This window comes from Pelmatolapia mariae, linkage group LG17 (assembly GCF_036321145.2).
Source record: "Pelmatolapia mariae isolate MD_Pm_ZW linkage group LG17, Pm_UMD_F_2, whole genome shotgun sequence".
In the NCBI taxonomy this organism is placed as follows: domain Eukaryota; kingdom Metazoa; phylum Chordata; class Actinopteri; order Cichliformes; family Cichlidae; genus Pelmatolapia; species Pelmatolapia mariae.
Window position 1 is genome coordinate 11270973 of NC_086242.1, and position 21118 is coordinate 11292090.

Genomic DNA, 21118 nt, shown 5'->3' on the forward strand with positions numbered 1-21118 from the left:
AGTGTGTATCTTTAAAAAAGGGGGGGGGGGGAGGGGGGTCTTTCTCTCTATCAGTATGCACCTTTTACAGATTGTATCTATTTATTTATTTATTTTTTTCCCAGAAGAGAAAAAATGTGTGCGTGTGTGTGTGTGTGTGTTTGAGTGATTTACTTGTGTATTCTAAAAGCTGATTTTAAGCCTAGACAGTAAATTAAGGTAGCATTACAAGTATGGTCTTGTTTGTGTGTATGTACGTGAGGGTGTGTGTGTGGGTACGTGCGCGTATGTGTGATAATGGGCCTCCTTAACACAGGGTTACCATGGACAGGCATGCTTCCAAAGCTTTGTGATTTCATTAGCAAGATTTTTACTTTTTAGCCAAGCTGCAGACTCAGAAGCTGCTCTGTCTTCAACAACTAGTTTTTGCATTACTTTTCTTTATTTCCCCACTCAGAGGTACTTAACTGTAAGGTCTCCAGCAAGGTCAGAGTGAATTATAGATCTTTCAGGCATTGCAGTTTTTCCAGACGGTAAGAAGCCTTTTGGCAAGTTGCTGTTTTTCTTAATCATGGCGGTTGTTGCTCTGAATTTTAGAAGCCCCCTTATTCATAGCGGCACAGTGACAACTCGTAAAGGAACTCAGAGTGGGGGTGGTCCCCCGCGTATCACACATTACACGACCATTTGAGTTTAAACTCCAAATTAACTTTTAGGGCTGGTGTACAGATGCTGCAAGACTTCTGAATCACACGTCTTTATATGAGGCTCGTATCATAAAATGTATTTTTTTATCAGGGATGGTTTCAGAGATAAAACCGACTTCCTGTTTGTGATATTTATGATTTACTGGTAAAGACAGTTTGCTGAAAAATTAGCATACAAGCAGGAAATTTTACTGATAATTATGAGACGATGATAATTGTTTGGTTAATGTGATAAATTATTAGATAGAAATCACAAAGCTTACATTTTGGATGGAAATTGTATCCTAAGCTACTTTTTTTCTTTATAAGTAGCCTGGAATTTTTTGATGGATTGTTCTCTTTTTTAACTCGATCCTTGGGTATAGTTTGAATACACTGAAAGTACGACCACTGCAAGGTATTTCATTCAAGCCTCAGCATTTTACACAGGGCACAGGTCTCACTTCGGTACTGTACCGTCTCCAAAAGCATTCCTGACATCAAAATCACCTCATTGGTACCAACTGCCACATGTATTATTATCATTATTATTATTTCTACAATTTAATATTTAAAAGTGAAATCGATAAATATGCAGAATGTGTGCAGGTAAGGAATAAAAGGGGAACAGATTCATGAAATTCAGTCTTAAAATTTTCAGAATCAGAGAAACTTTATTAATCCAAGAGGGAAATTGAGTCCCAGAGGGACATTTGCCTGTTGTCTGACGAGATGAAGCGTATTATCAGTTTTATTTTCCAAAGACTAGGCATCTTCCACCTACACTGTAAGTCCCTTAAATACAGGTTGCCAATGGCCAAATAGGGAGAAACCTAATTGGTGTTAACAGCACTTTCAAAATGCAAAGTACACTAGGAGAATACCAAAAGTCACCGAACAGTGCATCTTCATGTTTTGCTTATGACATTAATGAGTCATTTTAAACCTAAATCACAAGTTTCTCTAGTTAATTCCAAGAAAAATTCGAATACACTGCAAAAGCCTTTGCCATTTCAAGTCATCAGCGATGTTGAACGACCACCTAGAGACAGTCGTATGTCTCAACTTACGGCCATTCATTTCTCTTTAATTTACCATTAAGGACTTACTGTCGAGCTCTAATTCCTTCATGTTAAGCAGAGCAGCTTTGTGGCAGGGAAGGGGGGTATGCATGGACACACTGCCATACACTGCGTCCTGTGCCAGTACCAGACTTCTGACATTATTATGCAAACTAAATGTGAATGTTGAGTATGTTCTAGTGGCAGTGATGATGTTGTTTTGTGGTTATGACACTGCAAACTCTTAAAAAGTCTTTTTTGTCAAAAGGAATTAACCCTCCTAACTTATCCCCCCCAAAAATCATTTGCCTTCATAAAAATACTGTCAACATTTCTTTGAATTATTGTAAAAGCACCTCTTAAAAAATAATAATTTGCTGGCATAAGCTGACAGGACCCTTTGGTGGCTAGTTTTGGTATAAGCTGCAGATCTGGGTAAAGTCAAGAATGTTAATACCTGAAAAGTAGCACCAAACTTTGTTCAGTTCGTCAAGTTGAAGTTTAGTTAACCCTGAGTTTAAAGGTCAATGGTTCTAGCTGTGCTGCTGCAATGGAGCTATCAGCTTTCTACTATTACTATTTTATCAGCTAGTATATCAACAGGCATGAATGTGGAAACCAGTAATGAATGACAGTATTGGATAGGAACATTTCCACAAGGTTGCATAACATATTATAAACAGTCCAGGACCATCTCCAGCTGATAAATAATGAATTAATGTACTTAGACTACATTCACTTTACTTTTGTGTTCCTTATAAATTTTAGCATATAGATAAATACACAAAGCAACCCTGCAAATCAGAAGTACCACCCAGGCTTGGTGAGTGTGATTTCAGAATTAAGAGAGCTGTGGTGCCCCCATGTGGAGTGGAGCAGCAGTGCCGTTTTTATGTCCCACATAGAATAGTATGAGACATTGTGTTGCAGTGGAACGGTATGAGTGGGTGTAATCCTGCAACCCACAAGATATGCAAAAACAATGCAATAACTATGACTGTATACAAGGATCCTGAAGTAAATATGTTTGTGAAAGTGAAGAAAAAAACAACAACACAGTATCATGAAGCTGTATTATTTTCTGTTTGTTATGTTTTTAAGTCACCTTGGTGGTTTCCATGCCAGGAAACCTAACATACTTGAAATCAGGTACATTGCAGTGAGGTATAGTGCAGATGTATTTATTTTTCATTCTCGTCGCAGGGTGTAGGTCGAGCATGTTCTTTTTTGTTGTTTTTTTTGAGGCAGTGACCTGAAGGTCAGTGTTTTCCTCGTGAATTAACAAGCAGTCAGTGGAGACGCAACAAAAGCGACTGACCATATTTCCCCAGGTTGCTACTTTCTGACTGTATCTTTTTATGTTGCTTATTTCCCCTTTTTGTTTTTTTGTTTTTTTAAGAGTTAAGCTTCTTGGGTGTAAACATTGCATGAGGTTCACGTGTTGACATTTGAGCGTTCCGGGTTTTGCAGTTGTTTTGTTTGATTCAGGTTAAATATGGCTATTTAGTGTACATAAAATGATTAAAAGCAGTATTTCTTCTTCAGAACTGACTGGACAGCGGTTGAAGAGTCCACGGAAGGTGATTTTGCATATCTTGTGTCTTATGTGCTTTTAGTTTATTTTCCTGATGCATAACCCTGAGGAGGACAGCGAGATGATATTTAAGAACAGACAAATGATAAAGTTTAATATTTTTCCTCTTGAATTCAGTAAATAAGGCTTTGTGTTGCCATATTACTTTTGAATTGATTACTGGGACAGACTTTGATTTAAATCCAGGTTGAGGACAGACAGGTAGGAGTTACACAGCATATATTCAAATGTTTCTACTCTATAGGATGATATTCTAACATTTTTACTATTCAGTGCCAGTCACAAATAATTTACTAGGCTTTTATCATGCTGCAGGTCATATAAACACTCATCATTATGAGTAAAATTCCATTCTGTATCGGTCAAATTTTTGTGTATCAGCTCAAATGGAAAATAATCTTATGCAAAACCTGCAAACAAATCTACTATAAAGACTGGTGTGTAGCTGTGCTGTAAACAGTCAGTGTGTAATATGGTATTGATACCAACCTGCAGTGAGGGCCCCTTTGAACAGAGCTGACTGATTATCAGGAAAAGCTCAGTTATAATCATTTGCTTTGATGGGGACCTAATATGCTTTTTCATATTCCTGTCAGCTATATACTGTTACAATATCCTCATATTTAAAGCTTCAAATAGCGTATGTACGAGTATTAAGTGTGAGCCAAAAGCTCAAACTTCTGACTGATCTAAAAAAAAAATTTTCAGATGTTGGCTCTACATAAATATACATATGCATAAATTATCCCAAAATGGTAATTTCGGACACATATCTTTGACTATGAGCACAAAAGCTCTGCCCGCCTGTGCTTCGAACCTTAGAAATTTGCCTTAAAGGGAGTTGAAACGTTTAAAGTGCTCGTTTCAACTCATTTCACTTGTATTTATATAGTGCTAAATCACAGCAGCAGCCACATCAAAGAGATGTATCTTCTAAAATGAAAGGTAAATGACCCCTGAGCAAGCACTTGGCGATAGTAGGAAGGAAAAACTCCCTTTCAACAGGAAGAAACCTCAAATAATAGATGAACAGAGAGGCTGCACTAAAGCGCAGTGTAAAGTAAATAAGAATTATTTTAAAACGTAAATCATGCTAAGCTACTCTGGTAACATCTGAGAATAATAAAAACAATATTAAGCAAGCATAATGGATCCCCTTTAGTCATGGCTCATTTCAGTTTGTGGTAAACGTGCACCAAACGTGCGTCTGTGAAGCTCTTATCATTTAATAGCCACATCTTCCACCTTGAATCCACTACGTGTGAGGGGGTCTTTTTGTATACTTGTGCTCGCTTTTCCCACATAGACAGTTGGCAGCGGGTTTATCAGGCTGATAAGCTGTAGCCGTCCTGGATCTCCACCTGCAGCCAGTTAAACTGTAAACAAAGCCCCTCTGCCACAAAGGGTGCAGTTCAAATGGAAGTAATTTCCTCAAGTGAAAGCAGAGCTGGAGAGGAGAACGGCTTAGTCCCTGACAGATGGGTGACAATCTATTCAGCGGTCGATGACAATGGGAAGACGTGGGCGTTTGGCCTGAGAATGTTGAACGCAGAGATTATTTCATTATGTTTGGATTTCTGGAGGGTGATCTGACATGGTGGATTATACAATACATTTAAGTAATGTTTTATGTGCATAGGGATATAAAATATTGGTCCTATATAAATGATGATATCTTTTGTCTCACCACTAGCCAATGATTGTATATTTTTATATACCATATATAGCAAAATATTTATGAACATATGATATTTAATCACCAGAATGTTAGATTAAGGAACAGGAAGGACACTTACTATATTGGAAATGTTCTATATAGGCTTGCTGACAGGAGGTCAGTATGAATTCCCACTTTAATGTATTTTTTAAGCAAAAGGAAGCAGCGGGAAATAAGTAAGCGCCGAAGAAGAAAACTGAATGTTTAAGCTATGGACATTTATGGATGTTTCATAATAGACCGTGGAGCTTTTGAGCTTAATGCCCACATCCTGAGCTGTTGAGGAAGATTCGGAAAGGTTGCTTCACAATCAGCTACACCACAGGAAAGCAATCCATCGCCCCCGCTTGTGACTCCAAAAATAAAAGGCTCAAGACCCCAACTTTAAGCAGCAGATAGATCCAAAACCTGACATGCTTTTGCTCATGTTTGTTTTTGTGTTTTGGCCAGAGGTGTGAAACGTCCTACCAGCAACCTGTAAGTGCAGGTCAGAGTCTGGTTATTACTCCTACTGTAGCACTGAGAGACGTGTCTCTCTTCAAGTAGTCCTACATCAGCAAAACATATACACACTGTACATTTTTAAAAGACCTAACCAAAAATGGCACCTACCAAGGACTAGATATATTTATGGGGGGGTTTTTGAGCCGTTTAAATCGTGTAGCCTCTTTTCTTTTTCTTCTTTTACTTCCAAAAAAGATATTGGAGGACTTGAACTACGTGTGTGTAGAGTCATTTATTCATCTGCATTGTGTGCAGAGTAGGAAGTCAAGTAGTTTTGCGCCTGGCGAACTAATTCCATAAGATCTTTTGTCTGCATTTACAGTAAAAGCTCCAGACTCCAGTGCAGCAATTTGACCGTTTATTTCAAAGAATGCAAAAAAAAAAAAATTCAGGTTGGTTTTCCCATATTTATTCACCAACAATGTTATCTGTTGGATTTAGCCTGGAAATACAAACATGGTCACTGCTTCATGAAATCTTGACACTGAGGAGCCACAAAAGGATGACAAGACTGATTTTTATCGTTACGGAGAAAAGCTGCTGTACATTGAGAAATTTTTAATCTGTTCAGTATTTAAAAAAAATGAAAATAAACTAACAAAAAAATAGCATTTTTACACACTTTTTAAAAGTATTAGAGTTGTGTGTTTATCCTTAACTTTGCCAGTTCGGAGAGTGTGAGGCTGGAGAGCAGAAGTCTTGTAATCTTTCCCCGTGTCGGTCACTCAGATCTCCTCACGTGGATCTACCATTGTTGCAGCAGATGCATATTATATTTTCTTGTAAATCAAAGCGTTTGTTGATCACTGTTTGATGCCGACAAAGATATTTTAAGATGACTATTTTGAATATAAATTGTATTTTATTTTCCAGGTACAATTATAATAGCTAGCTGTCGTAGGAGTAGAATTAAAATCATCAAGAGAATCACCTCAGATGTTATTTTGACTTCGATGCTAATGAACGCTCTGGGAAAGAGGGCAGAAACGGAAAGAGGGAACATATTGTTACATGCAACTTTGTACTGCATGTCTTCTATTTTAGATATTAAATAATAGGAATATTATAGCTATATTATATGATATTAAATGACTGTTAGGGGCAGGTTCTTGCAGCTTGTGGGATGGATGAAAGAATCTGGTTTTATTTAAAGAAACACCCTTATCAGGTTTCAGGTGCCATTCTGTGAGTTTATTTATTTTAAAGAGAGAGAGAGAGAGACTGATTTTGTGTGAAGATTTACGTTCATCTGTTTGTTGCTCGTGCAAAGACGTGATCTTATGAAGAAACATCACAGGTCGGTAAGGAAATGCAGTGGGGCAGAGGTGCATTTCATTCACTCCTTGATGGACTAAATGCGATTAAGGACACACAGCCTGTTTAAAACTACAAATTTGGATTACATGATCATTACACGTTGTATTTAATCTGTTGGGTTCAATGAAATCAATACATCTTCAGCAAAGTAGAAGTGATTGATTTAGCTTTAAATAAGTGATCACTGCTGAATTTCATAGCCAGCTCTTTGCATATTAAGCAGCACTCGCACATAGCAGCACCCAAACAGCTGATTTTATTCATTTTTTCCCCTCATAGCACCACGTTAAGTCATCAGATATTGGTGGCGACTTTTTTCCAGGGCTGCTAAGCTCTTAGCTGAACCTGATAGATGAAATTTGCTTGCCCAGTGGGTTTAGGAATAATGTATAGACTAGAATTCACTCATCATATAGCAGCACCTACAACAGCACCTTTTATGTGAATATTTAGTATGACTGTTTTGTCTCAAAGGCCTTGTGTGTTATCCCCCATTCATTCCTAATCACAGAGAGCCCTGCCTGGCACTGAGTTTTGACACTAAGATTGAGTCTTTCTGTAGCAGCAAACGCGACTCTCTTTGGGATATTACTTCAGAGGTGTGGCAGCAGCTTTACAATGCAGACTTGACTGTCAGCGGTTCTGGTTTTGGAACAGCTTTCACCTCATTAGAACCACGAATGTCTCCGCCTGTATCTGCTTCTCCACTCTTCATTTTACAGACAAGAGCTACTTAACATTGCATCGCAGATGAGAATTATTTCTCCAATCACCCCGTGAATGTAGGATACAGTTATATGCTCTTACTCACGCCTGAGGAGTCACTTTATATTTGTAGATTTTCCTTCTACGTAGCCATTAATGGAAGAGAAATGTTCTGACCAGCACAGACATAAAAGGCCTCAGTTGAGTTAGAAACATAGAGGTCTTGTATCTGTCTGCGTGTGTGCAGATGCAGCTTTAAATAGATGAGTGGGCCCATTTGAGAGCATCACGAGTGTTTTCTTCCATTACTGCTGAAGCAGGAGGATCTCTTTAAGCAAAGAAGGCACTTCCCTGCTTTTGGCCAGCTTGATTTAGTGGCAAGAGATCCACAGCTCTACGTACAGCACAGTGTTTACCTTCTTTCTGTTCCTCATTTATATATCAGGGCTATGCTGCTCTGTATACATGTATGTCACTACTCATGCAAAGTGTTAAAGGGCCATTAACAGGACTGAGCTGTTTTTGTTCTTCTTCTCTGTCAGAGAGACGTCTGTTGTCAATCCTTGAGTTTATTTTTTTGGACAGAGGGGATCACACAAAGACCAATTCCTTGTAATATTAGTAGTGACGCTACTGTTAAATGTAGTATTTAATAACAGCACTATTTACGATCAGAAAAATGAACTAGAGTGTGTTATTGTGCTTGGTAGCTTTGGAGGCAGGTGGCCATTTTTTTTTTTCTTTTTTTTGTAACTGAATTCTTTAACGTAAGCCACTCCCCCTCGACTGTGCGAGGAATTTCATTTGTTCTGATGTTGCTAAGTGACATGATCTCACGATTGACACAACCTTTTTATTTTTTCTTCCTCTCGTTTTGCTTTTTTTCTAAAAGAGAGATCTTGATTTTTTTTCTTCTCCTTCATTTCATTTTAGATTTTAGAAAGGGAAAGAATACAAATGAAATAAATCCGAATATTAATTCAATCACTTTTTCTACTCCTATTTTCAATAAAAAGTGAAAGAAAAAAACCAAACAAAAAGTTGATTTGTAAATAAGTAATGTACAGTTTGTATCTGTAACTTGTCAGTCTGTCATTGGTGACAGAGTCTGTCTTGCTTATAACGCACGCTACAAGTAAATAAAAAAGGAAAAAGTATATTTAGACTGTATGGTCCCTTGAAAGCAAGTTTTAAATTAATATCTGATGTATATTCCTGTAACATTGCATTTTTATCTGAGGAATGATGTTATTAAAAAATTGCAAATAAATTGCATTTCCTACAGTGTGTGTTTTTCACAGGTCTCTATCCTCACATGATCCTCAATAGACTAACTCTGACACGACGCAAGTGCCGTGAATGCACTACGGCAAAACTATCAAAGGTCCTGAAAAGCTATTGTATGGACCAGCTATTTTACAAAGAACAAGAGTGTCTCATACAAAACAAAAAAACTACTGAGTTCCTTCTAAGAACTGTGTGAGCTTTTGCTCTCTAAACATGTCCAACTTCGGAAGAAAACGTGTTCACTGTAAGTTTCCAGATGCCTACATTTGTAAAGGACTCTGTGGATCAATCCTGGCTCCTTCCAAAGTTTGAATGCAGGGAGAGGTGGTGTGCCTGATTTGCAGAAACTTTAAGGTGAATGCTGGGACGACATTTCTTGGCTGGATATTTCATTGTAACAAATAAATGTTATTCACTTCACCTGGCAGCAGTGAGGTGATCCCTCACAGTAAGACAATGCCAAAGAAACAACTGAAAGTTGAAATGACACTCAGGCGCTAACGGATATGTAGATTGCACCAGTTTTCTCTGACGTTTCACCTTTCAAGGGAGAAACAGTGAGAAACTTCAACATGGGTTGTGTCCTACAGAGTTTTGGTTCCCCTGCTGAAAAAAATGCCTTCCACAAGTCAGAATTTAAAGTTGTTGAAACATTGTTCAAGTGAATACGTCTAAATTTTGAGAAAACCCCCAAATTTTAAGATAATTACATTTTGACATGAATGCCAAAAAAAATTAAGTGGCACAAGAACATTCATAGGATTCAGCTCAAAGGGAAGGCTGCAGGTTTCTTAAACAGGGATGAAGTTAGAATAGTTTTACAGAGAGCTGAAAAGTGAAAGTGTTGCATATTTAACCAGCACTCCACCCAGAAAGCTTCATCATCAGATTTTCTACACTACAATGTGAGCGAGTGTAATGGTGTGTGAAACTAAAATGAAATTGACATTGCTGATGGTAAGCATATGCTCAAGTGCACTTTAATGCCTGCCGAATACACTGAAGAAAACAAAGCTTATACTTCTAGCGATTGCATGGTTAATGCTTCCCACACTTATTTCTTCGTACAGAAGGCAGTTCATTCTGGAATTCCAGTTTGAAATAAACTTGTTTGACTGACAATAAAATAAGAACTGCAAACTACATGTGGGGTTTATGAGTGGCAAGGTGTCTTTTCAGATTCCCCTGCTGCGAGAATTCTCTCTCGCAGTTCGGACACTTGAATGGTTTCACCCCATTGTGGCTGAGTGTGTGTCTCTTCAGGCAGTTTAACGTAAGGAAACGCTTGGGGCATTCAGAGCACAGGTATGGGCGCTCCCCTGTATGAGAGCGCATGTGGACATTTAGGTGACTTTTGCTGGAGAAACCCTTCCCGCACTGGACGCAGGTGTAGGGCGTCTCCCCCGTGTGAGACCGAGTGTGCAGCAGCAGCTCGCCCGAAGACAAAAAGGATTTCCCGCAAGTGGTGCAGAGGTAGTTTTTCTCCCCTCTGTGCATCTGCATGTGTCTTGTGATGCCAGCTTTGCTGAACCATTTCCCGCAGATGTTGCACAGGTTGGAGGGACCGTTGTGCAGGCGTTCATGCTGCTTGAGTGAATACCTGCACAGGAATCCCTTGTTGCACTGGTTACAGATGAATATTCGTCCTCTCTTATGAAGCCTCTGGTGCTGATAAAAGCCTGATGGGCTGGTGAATCCCTTCTCGCACTGGCTGCAGCGGTAGGGGAAGCTGTGGAGCTTCATGTGAGTCTTCAATTGATTTGGATGTTCAAAGAACTTTTCACACATCGGACATTTGGTTTCTTTCTCTGTGAAGTTTTTGTTCACAGGTCGCGTGCTCAGAAACCTTCTGTCTTCCTGCGCGGGCTCTTTCCATCTACGCCTTTCCTTATTTTCTACATTGTCATTTTTCTGCTTGCGTTCCCAGTTTTTAGCCACACTTTTTGGTTCGGTTTTCCTCCGTTTCTCTGAGTCACCTTTTACTTGATTTTTCACAGCATTCTGACTTTTCTGACGCATCTTCCTCCTGACTTTTTTCCCAGAAAAGTTTGTGTGAATAGAAGTGGTTATCTGGTGCTCACTCTGGATGTGCTCCTGGACTTTTCTCTTTATGCGGTGTGTGAATGAGCACTGAGGGCAGATGAATAAACAAGAGAAAGGACCTGAAAACAGTACAAAGCACAGCAAGTCAGAGAGATAAGACTAACTGATTCAAGAGTAATATTGGTCTCCCACTTTTTTTTCTGACCTGGTTTCTTTTTTGGCAGCCAATCATCTGCCGTGACATCAAAGCTTTGACTTGATTCTTCTTCTAATCCCTCCAGTGATGGTGTTTGTTCTTCACTGTCATGATCTTCCTGACTATAAGCCTCAGTGAACCTCTCTGCAACAGTTTGAGAAGGGAGGGCTAGTGTGGACAAAATGACATCCTCCTTACTGCTTGACCATGCTGTCAGAGAAGAAAGCCCAATATATTACACATTACTCACTCATTTATAATACTTCATTAAAAAAAAAAGGTTCTCACCTGAACTTAGAGTCCCTGTCTGTCTGTGATGATGCAGCAGGGTCTTCAAACTGAAGGGTTCAGACAGATGGAGTCCAATTTCTTCTGATACAGGTGTTTCACTGAGCCAAGCTGCTGTCTGAGATGGAAAGAAAAGACCACAGAAATGCAGGTTGTAAGAGAACAAAAAATCTTAGAGGTTACAAATTTTGATCTCGTGCTGCAAAGTTACTTTTGTAGTACTGCTGGAGTACCTGCTGCAGGTCTGGTACTGGCAGCAGCTCTTCAAGTCTGGACAGGAAGACAGACACAAGCTGCTGGATCCTTTGGTTATAGGCGGAGCCGTAGTTGGCAGGAAAAACCTCCTAAAGAAATCATATCTGAACTATAGGTTCATCTACTTGATGTGAAGCATAGATTATAGATTATAGATTTAATACAACATGTAAATTATGGTACCATGTGCAGAAAATGAGAAAAACAGATTGTGGCTACCTTGTGACTGATAAGTTAGAACCGTATGAGCCACTGATAGTAGCTAAATCAGAGGCTTCAAAACTTATGACTTGTGAATTTTTCAGAAACCAACTTACCTGAAAAAAGAACTCCTTCTCAAAAGGAACATTCAAAATGTTCTGAACCAGGCTAGCAAAGTTGCTGTATGATGTCTTCAATATATCAGAACTGGCCTGTCAAAAAGAAGACACACAATACAGGAAAAAGGTTTTTTCTGTATTTTTAATCTATCTTTTCCTAAAGCTCATTGTTTGCCTAATTTTTTGTTTGCTTGCTTGTTTGTCTTTTTAAATTTGGTGATGAAACAGCTCTGAATTGTCTTTAAAAACACCCACCATCTCCTCATTGGAGCTCAGCTCAACACTGCAGGTGTGGATTTTATCTAGTTGACTCTGGATCATCTGCAGGTTGGATACACCATCACCTCGACACAGCTCAAGAACCAGCTGCAAAAAAAGAAGATCACGACACACTGTGAAAAAAATGACTGCCACTATGAGCAGAAGCACACTATTTAGGCGTGTAATAACAAGCAACACAAAACACTTCAACTTCGAAAGCAACAAAAATGTAATGAATGAAATGATGAATAGCGGAACTCATGCCTTACATTAAGTGCTGTGAAAAAAGTATTTGCCACCCTCCTGAGATCAGATTTTTGTCTGGTTCTCACACTTACATCAAACAAGTTGCAATATTAGACAAAAATAAGCTGAATAAATAACCTAAATAAAAAAAACTTTCAGGGCATGACCCGATAGCTGGACATTCTCCTTCAGGATTTTCTAGAATAGAGCAGAATTCATGGTTCCACCAATTATAGCAAGTCATCCTGTCCTGAAACAACAAAGTAGCTTCAGACTGTCACACTACCACTTCCATGTTTTACTGTTGGTATGATGTTTTTTTTTTTTTTAAAGAAATGCTGTGTTACTTTTATCCCAGATGTAACAAGACTGTTTTGCAACCACCTGGATGAGTTGTCGATGTACTCTTGGAGCACTTTTGGTAGGTTGGCCACACCTGGGAACGTTCACCACTGTTCCAAGTAGTTCAATTAAGTACCAAAGCCTTTTAAATGTGGTTAAAATGTAAATTGTGGTTAACAACAATATTCAAAACCTACCATATATATTATTACTTAGACATGCACTAGCACATTAAGGTGAAGGCAGGAAAAAGACCCTCTGAGGGGCCACATAGATAAGTACTACATTAGTATAGGTTATTAATTCCTCATCTCAGCTTCACTGACATTAAAATGTATTTACAGTTGGGACTAATCACTTACCCTTGCTCTCAGGCCCAGGATGAGCTGAGCCTTCTGGGTGGGACTGAGCAGCTCTGGGACCATCTCTGTTGCCAAACTGATGAAGTCCGCCAGCTTGTCATACTGCATCACTTTGAGCTGCTGCGCTACCTGCCACATGAAGGCAGACATGAGTCTCACTGGAGGGACAAGGAGACGCAGAGAGGCTGGAGGAAGAACACGGTCTGCCGAAGACACTGGAAACAAAGGTTTTGGAGTGAAAGCACCACATAATTTAACTAGAAACTGCAATTAACAGGTTACAGCTATACGAATAGAGAGAGTTAGCAACGTTAGCTTAACAGCCTAATTGTTTTAAGTTTTCTCTGAGCTAAAAATAAATAAATAAACCTACTAGCAAACAAACGCGCAACATCGCACAAACCTTCGCTTTTCCACGCCATTTTCGTATTTTATATATTTCTATAAAATTGACTGATTACTACTTCTGCAGACATCCTAATAAACACGGAAATAACCTCTAGGTAAAGCGGATGTTATGACGATATCGTGCCTTCAAAATAAAAGCAGACAGCGAGAGGACAGTTTTAGCTCAAATGTGGTTCACGTTTACTTTTTTCTAATAGACTAGAAAAGAAATAAAAATCATATTTTTTTCCATATGCTATTTTTTGCCCTTTTTGTCTCTAATGTTGCATTCATACATATTTACCTACAATTGGGCTTTTATTTTTGTACTTATTGATAATGTAACCGTTGTTTCCAATTAATAAAATCCCAACTCAGTCTTTTAAGTCAGTGCTTGGACTCTGTTAATATCAGGGGACAGGTTGTATGATCTGTTGTGGAAAAAAACAAAACAAAACAAAACAAAAACACAGTGGGAAAAAATGGGAACACCCAGTTTTTACACACCCAGCTACTATCAACCAGGGTCGGCGGGCAGCTGGGAACTCGTTACCTTACTGTTATGTGTCAGCATGTCAGCAAATCAGTCGTCGTCATCATGCTGAGAGGTGCTCGGTTTAACCTTAGGAAACACCTTTTCCCAGCTTTTGGCTCTTTTTGCGCGCAAACTTGAATAAAGACGCTCACCTGTCGCCATGGCACGAACAAGCAGAGGCGCACCTAGATCTGACGAGGAGTTTACGTTTGTCAGCCCAGCTGTGAAGTACCTGCTGTTCATATTTAATTTTATATTTTGGGTAAGTGATCGCGCGCTATTGTAAAAGCATTGACCGACTGATCTCAGCATGTAGTGACCTTCGTTTTAGGAACTCTGTATGCTGGTTAATCATTTGTCTTTGGAACTTCCAGGGGACATTTGAATAACAAATAGTTCAAAGACGTTTATGCTGTGATTTCAGTTATGCCAACCATGTAAGGCATCACTTCCTTGTCAGCGGCCAGCAGCTCACTTTGTTGCTTTGTTTCACTTAGTTGTTCTTTAACTTTGGTGTTCAGAGTGAAACTGAGGGAAAGAGTAGAAGGGAGAAGGAAGTATGGGTCTCACTCACAAAGGCATACACACAAACAAATACACCAGGTGTTCTCAGCTCGGTGTTTAAACATTGACTAAGTTTTATTCTCACTTTGAAAATCAGGATTGGATTTGGTCACCTCAGTCAGTGCTGTGGTTTGTTTCAGCCACCAGAAAAGGTGAACACAAAGGAGTTTTCCCAGTTTCACTGATTTTACTTTTTTGTTACCAAGCAAACTTTCAGGGTCAATGTGCTCATGGGGCCACACATTTGTTTAATGTCCCCACCTCACATCTGTTTCCTGACAGAGGTTGTCTCCTGCACCAGGTTGTGCAGGTGGTGATACGTCTCCATTTCAACAAATAACTGAAGTGAATAACATCATTCAAATTAAAATTCCGCGAATTATGTAAAACTGTGAAGCTCACAAAGTGGGTTGTAAACAAAAGAAAGTTCCCATCAGTGGGTTGCGGTGTCAGGTGACCGTGGGCCAGAACTTAAGGAGATTTCTTACAGCATTTTTAGAGTTGATCTCTTGTTGCAGATTTAACCAGCTGAGGTTTAGATCCATGTGAGGAGACTAACCCTTTTTCAGGAAAATTAGAATGCTTAAACCAAGATCTGACATGAATTTTTAGTGTTTTTCTTATGTCCTTGCTGCTCAGTGTTTGTAGAAGTGTTTCCTTTGCACATTCTATTATATTTGTAATTGTTTCATTTTTTGCATGTTGTTTTTTGTGCATTAGTGTGTCAGCAGTATTGAAGCTGTGCTCCTGTACAAACAGGATAAGTCTGTGTAAAAACTTGTATGGAATGTGTTGTCATTTCTGCTCCCTCCAGCTACAGTGAGTCTCGTAGTGCGTGCCACTTCTTTTCATGGGAATTACTGACTCGTATGCAGACACGAATTACCTTCCTAATATCATCCCTGTTTTTTTTTTTTTCCTTTTTTCCCTTTGACTGTGAAACTAAACCCTTCCAAAAAGACAAACCTGACCTCTCTCTCCCACCACATTAAGGCGCAGTGTCTGCAGTAACTCGATCTTTGTCATTCAGGCTGGGAAGAGTATTTACTATTATTCTATTGAGACTGAGAAAGCAGTGCAGAGTGAAAGAGCCTTTATTTTTTTAATGAAGTCTGCAGGTTGCTGTAGGTTAATATAGTCAGATTAAAGCAGAGAGACTGGAAGAATCCCCTAGTTTTAACAACCAATTGTTGGTGATGAAGTCTTGCAGTTTAACACTGATTCAGAGTGAATGTTTCTGGAAAATCATCAGTGCAGCCTTATCGGTGACTCATGTATAGCCACTGCACATTTTACTTATTATTGTAATTGAGTGTTCTGGAAAGATGATGACGCACCCTGTACAAGCAGAAACATAAAAGAAATATTTCTTCATATTCCCCTCGAGTGCATATTACACTTCACTTCTAATTTTTTTTAATTGCCCCAAGTATAAAGAAATCTTGGGTAATCCTTTTTTCTATGTGTTTGTTCTCAGATAATTTCTCTGGTGTTGGTGTTAATCGGAGTGTATGCCCGCATAGTGAAACACGCAGGTAAAACAATTCTCTATTTATGAAGCATACAGTCTTTTTTTTATATAACTCAGTGGGAGTCCCATCACATATAGGTAGAGTGCTTTTGTTTCTGTAAGGCTTTGTTAGTCCACTTTTTCACTAAAAACATACTTGAAAATGCAGTTTCTGAATTATTTTTTCAGAAATGTTTCCCAACCAGCCCTCTCTGTCTGTGTTATCCTTTGAGTGTCTTCTCTCTCCCGTTCTGCTTTAGAAACAGCGCTCGCATGTCTCGCTGTGGACCCCGCTGTAATGCTGTTGATCGTGGGGGTCCTCATGTTCATCATCACCTTCTGCGGTTGTGTGGGGTCCCTCCGAGAAAACCTCTGCCTCTTGCAAACAGTGAGGAAGAAGAATTTAATGGATTTTAAAGTTTTTATTATATCTTTAAGGGTCCAGATGCACAATCTTTTAAGATCACTGGTCATATTTGTGCTATCTATGCCACGCAAACAGGTTACATTAGGAAACCATTAAAAATATTTTGTTTCCTGGAGTTCATTAGTTGTTCTCTGCTTTCTTGCTTAATCTGCACATTTTTTTTTTTTTTTTACAAGTGAGGGCGCTCATAAGCAACAGCTTCATGGAGACACAGGAGGAGGTTTAAATTACAATGTGGTAACGACTGCTCTTTTTCCCTCCTCCCAGTTCTGTATCTGTCTGATCGTGATCTTCATCCTGCAGCTGACTGCTGGTGTCCTGGGCTTCATCTTTTCAGATAAGGTAATCGAACAATATGGACTGTTCTATCAATCAGAATAATGTAAACACAAATGTATTTCGGTTCTCTGTATTCTCAACTCTTTCAAAACTTAAATAGGTTTCTTTTGTTGCTCATTCTATAATAAATAACTTTGGGTGTCATAGTTTTTTGGGGGACTCTTTATCATTTGATGACTATTATACAGTTTTGTTTTATGTTTATACAGAATATCAGCACTAGTCATATGAGAGGTTATACAGTAGCTTCACATTAATATAAAACCTTGAAAAGCACGCTCCAAACTGGTCCTTAAGACTACTTTTTTTGCCTATTAATGATGTTGCACATGATATTCTTTTTTTTTTTTAATTAAAAAAAACCCAACAAACAAAAAACAACAACAAATAAAGGTCATTTTAGCTCATCGCTAGTTGGTTGCTGTGCAACATGATTATATAATATATTGTATCGTGTATAACTAAGCTTTTGTGGATATAAATATGACGTGATTGTCGTGAAATAAAAATATATTGCTTTAAAAACAGGCCATTATTTCCCATTGCTAGGAAGATGCTTAGTTACCTAAATGAAGTTTTTGGATAGAAAGGAGATGTTGTTGTTGTAAGATTTAAATATAGGATGATTTTAAAAAGGTTTAGGTTGCTAGGCAACATGATGACGTTACAAAATCTGACGGAGATGAAACTCTTCAAGGCCCTAACATGTACATGTGTGCCACGTTTGGTTGCTCCAAACTCCTGATCTTGTCAGAGTTGGCAGCCAAGGAAGCAAACAAACACACACAGGGAGAGAGGTTGTGTATTATAAGATGAGAGCGCCCTCTGCTGCACTTTGTCCATATTATTCTAGATTTATTTCATTGTTTTATTTACTTTTTTTTTTATCCATAAAATACTTTTTCAATTTTCTTTCAAGGCAAGAGGTAAAGTGACCGAGGTGATCAACAACGCCATTGTCCACTACAGAGATGATATTGATCTGCAAAACCTTATTGATTTTGGTCAGGAAGAGGTAAGGATTTAGCCTGAAGGCAGAATTCTTGGGGTGATGGCAGCCTTTAGGTGGCTACTCCATCTTCTGATCTCTTCTGTCTCATCAGTTTGACTGCTGTGGTGCTTTGAGGTACTTGGACTGGTCACAGAACATGTATTTCAACTGCAGCAAGGACAACCCCAGCCGAGAACGCTGCTCTGTCCCCTTTTCCTGCTGTATCTTAAGAAATGACACGGTGAACTTGCTTTTATGAATATGCTGATACTGATTTTTGTGGTTCATTTTTGTTGTTTTTCATGTGTTTTACCTGTGTGCCGTTTGCGGGCAGGTAATCAACACCATGTGCGGTCACAACATTCAGGAATTGGATTACATCGAGGCTGGAAACCGCATTCACACCAATGGCTGCATAGACAAAATAGTTGATTGGATCCACAGCAACCTGTTCTTACTAGGAGGCATTGCGCTTGGACTGGCTATACCACAGGTAGAGCATTACATATCAACACTCACACAGCTTCTAATAGAAGAGACACATGTTGAACCTTCTGTCATGTTCTCTGGTTTGCAGCTGGCTGGAATGCTTTTGTCTCAGATTCTGATGAACCAGATCAAAGACCAGATCGAGCTGCAGAACTACAACCAGAAACACAGCTTTGACCCGTGGAGCTGATCCAGGAGAAACCAAAGTCTGATGAGGAGAACAGGAAGCATGTAGACACCAGCATAATCGGGGTTGATTGGTAGAACTAAACCAATAGAGTCCTTTGAGCCTGTTATGATTCTTGGACAAAGCAAATACTGAATTTTGAAATGGTTACTTTAAAAACAAACTTTATACCCAAGCAAGGGCAGAAGGTATATTTAGTGCTCAGGATGTTACGTTTTAGTGAAGAGATGCAGTCAAAAATATCTACAGCATTAAATCTTTTTTATTTTGTGTTATTTTATTTCAAAAGTAAAAAAAAACACAACTTTTTTTAAAAAGCAGAAAGCATAATTTTACCATCAGTGAGGTGGCTCTGATTTTTGCAATATGCTGAAAATTACTGTATATCACATATTGTTTAATGTCATCCTTTAGAACTGTGTCTGTCACTCAAGTTCAGCATACTTAAAATATTTTTTGAGACAAGGCCTAGCGAATGCATACAGACCATTTTGTGAAAAGTTTCTTCCTCTTTCTCAAGCTTGTATTACCTCAATGCTCCAGAACCTCCCCCACCCCCCACCCCTCACGCTTCCTCCGAACATGTTACAAAGTTAAAGCAATAACATACAGTATGATAAACAGGTTTCGTTCGACAAAAACCGCAAGCAAATGTTTACGCTGCTGCTCTGACCTTTCATAATCATGCTGCCATGTTGGGCTGCTCAATTGTTCTGCCAAGACCTCACACTGCACATGATGTCATCGCCTCCTTTCATTTTGGCCAGCTGACTGCCTGCATGGCTGTGGAGACGCGGGATTTTCTTGTAGGGTGTATATTGAAATACGTTGCCATTGCAAATAAATGTTTGCCAAACCACACAGTTCATATTCCTGTGTTTTGAGTGATCTAGTTTAAATTCTGAATTCTTCTTGCTGTCACTTTTTTAAAACTAAAATACAGAATTCTTTAAAAAGAGGAAAACAAATGTCTGAATATCTGGAGTGCTGTTGAATCACCCTCTTGAAGTAGTTATTTGTACAGGCCAGTTTGTACTTTGTGACCCGTCACTGTGCAGACTGACCTTCCCTGACTGAGGGGGGAAAATATTTATTGACTCTGAAAGCAAAGCAAAGTCTGGTTCTATTGAAATGTTTCTGTCAGGATTAGCTTCAGCCTAGTCATAAATGTTTACTGCTTCATGAAGCTGTAAATTTACAGTACTATGCAAAAATCTTGAGCTACCCTTTTTTTTTCTTTTTGGTGTATTGCTAAGAAAATGGGAAAGGTGTAGCAGTGACTTATCGACACATGGAAATACAGTATATAAGGCAATTCTAATGAGCTTGCGAGTCAGTATTTGGTATCACTGTCTTCATTCTTCAACACAACCTCTATTAAACAAGCTTTCCTATAATTTCTCGAAGTATTCTTCAGAAATATTTCTCCAGGCTTCTTGAAGGGCATTCAAAGCTCTTCTTTGGACATTGCCTTTTTTCCATTTTTTGCTTCAATAATTTTGAGGTGCAGATTCTGGGGAGTCTAGTCCATGACTCAAAGTGTTCTAGTTGATATTGCATGCACAACTGAAATCTGAGGTTACATTTCCAGGTACATAATTCCATCAATGTTGACACAATCTCCAACACCACTGGCTGAAATGCAGTCCAAACCATGACAGAGCCTCCACTGTGTTTTATAGATGCCTGTAGACTACTGTACCTCTCTCCTGACCTCCATACATATTGATAATGATTTGAACCAAAAATTTCAAATTTTGATTTAACCCTCCCAATGACCTGTTGCCTCTGATTTTTCAGTCTGATGTTTAATTTGGCAGACCTCAGCCTTTTTTTCCCTTTTTTTTCTATTTCCTCTGTTTCTTAAGGACATGACTTTCAGGTACTGATCATCTGTTCTAGATAGTTTTTAGCCCACCTGTTCAGTTTTCTCAAAATGTTTCAGTTTTCAGCTAATTGCTCTTTGGGAATCACCTTGTTGGGGCAGAAATACTATTTTATCCCTGTAAACTGTGTTATTGTTGCCATTTTTATAGATATAGATTCTGACAGGCTACTATGAATAAAGTGTCTAAAGATCCTATTTGAATTTTGGTCTTTACCAAGTTGTCTGTTAAATATAAACACATCTTGAGTTAGGGGAGTTTAGGGGGTTAAATCAGTGATAAGTGGTTTAACAAACAACAACAAGTCCTCTGAAAATGGTAAGGTACAAGGAGCAAACTCCTTGGAAGCAAAGAAAATGAAAATGGGGAGTGGCTCGAGACTTTTACACAGTACTGTACATATTCATTAAAAAGAAATGACACAAATCCTGTTTCCTAACTGGAAGAGTTAACTGGCACAATTTTTACTTCTTACCCAGGGAGCTCTGCGTGGCCAGAAGTCTAATGTAACTGTGAAGAAGCAAACACCAACATGACCTCTTATCTCCACCCCATTTCTCTCCTTGGCAAATGAAAACCTCCGAGGAGATCTCAACTTGAAACCTGATGCCTGTGATGTTTAGGAGCGCACACAGTCCTG

General features: G+C 38.9%; 2 protein-coding genes across 5 annotated transcripts; one reads left to right on the top strand and one right to left on the bottom strand.

Annotated features, from left to right (window-relative positions):
* Positions 1-9823: 9823 nt before the first annotated feature.
* Positions 9824-13666, bottom strand: LOC134646835 (zinc finger protein 484-like). 3 transcript variants are annotated; one of them, XM_063500818.1, is made up of 8 exons: positions 13567-13666; positions 13164-13378; positions 12208-12318; positions 11950-12045; positions 11611-11721; positions 11378-11495; positions 11099-11299; positions 9824-11012 (listed from the first exon to the last, which is right to left on the bottom strand). In XM_063500818.1, exons 1-8 carry the CDS (start codon positions 13583-13585, stop codon positions 9991-9993), a joined length of 1893 nt encoding a protein of 630 aa, XP_063356888.1. In that variant the 5' UTR covers positions 13586-13666; the 3' UTR covers positions 9824-9990. The 3 variants fall into 3 exon arrangements, with proteins under 3 accessions (XP_063356888.1, XP_063356887.1, XP_063356886.1); XM_063500817.1 differs by having other exon boundaries at positions 11611-11718; positions 13537-13654; XM_063500816.1 differs by having other exon boundaries at positions 13537-13653.
* Positions 13375-19544, top strand: tspan33a (tetraspanin 33a). Of its 2 annotated transcripts, none has more exons than XM_063460535.1 (8): positions 13375-13390; positions 16127-16184; positions 16420-16547; positions 16854-16928; positions 17845-17940; positions 18029-18157; positions 18251-18409; positions 18494-19544. In XM_063460535.1, the coding sequence occupies exons 3-8, from the start codon at positions 16458-16460 to the stop codon at positions 18593-18595; spliced, it is 651 nt and encodes a 216-aa protein (XP_063316605.1). In that variant the 5' UTR covers positions 13375-13390; positions 16127-16184; positions 16420-16457; the 3' UTR covers positions 18596-19544. The 2 variants fall into 2 exon arrangements, with proteins under 2 accessions (XP_063316605.1, XP_063316604.1); XM_063460534.1 differs by lacking the exon at positions 13375-13390 and adding an exon at positions 14095-14347.
* Positions 19545-21118: the final 1574 nt, after the last annotated feature.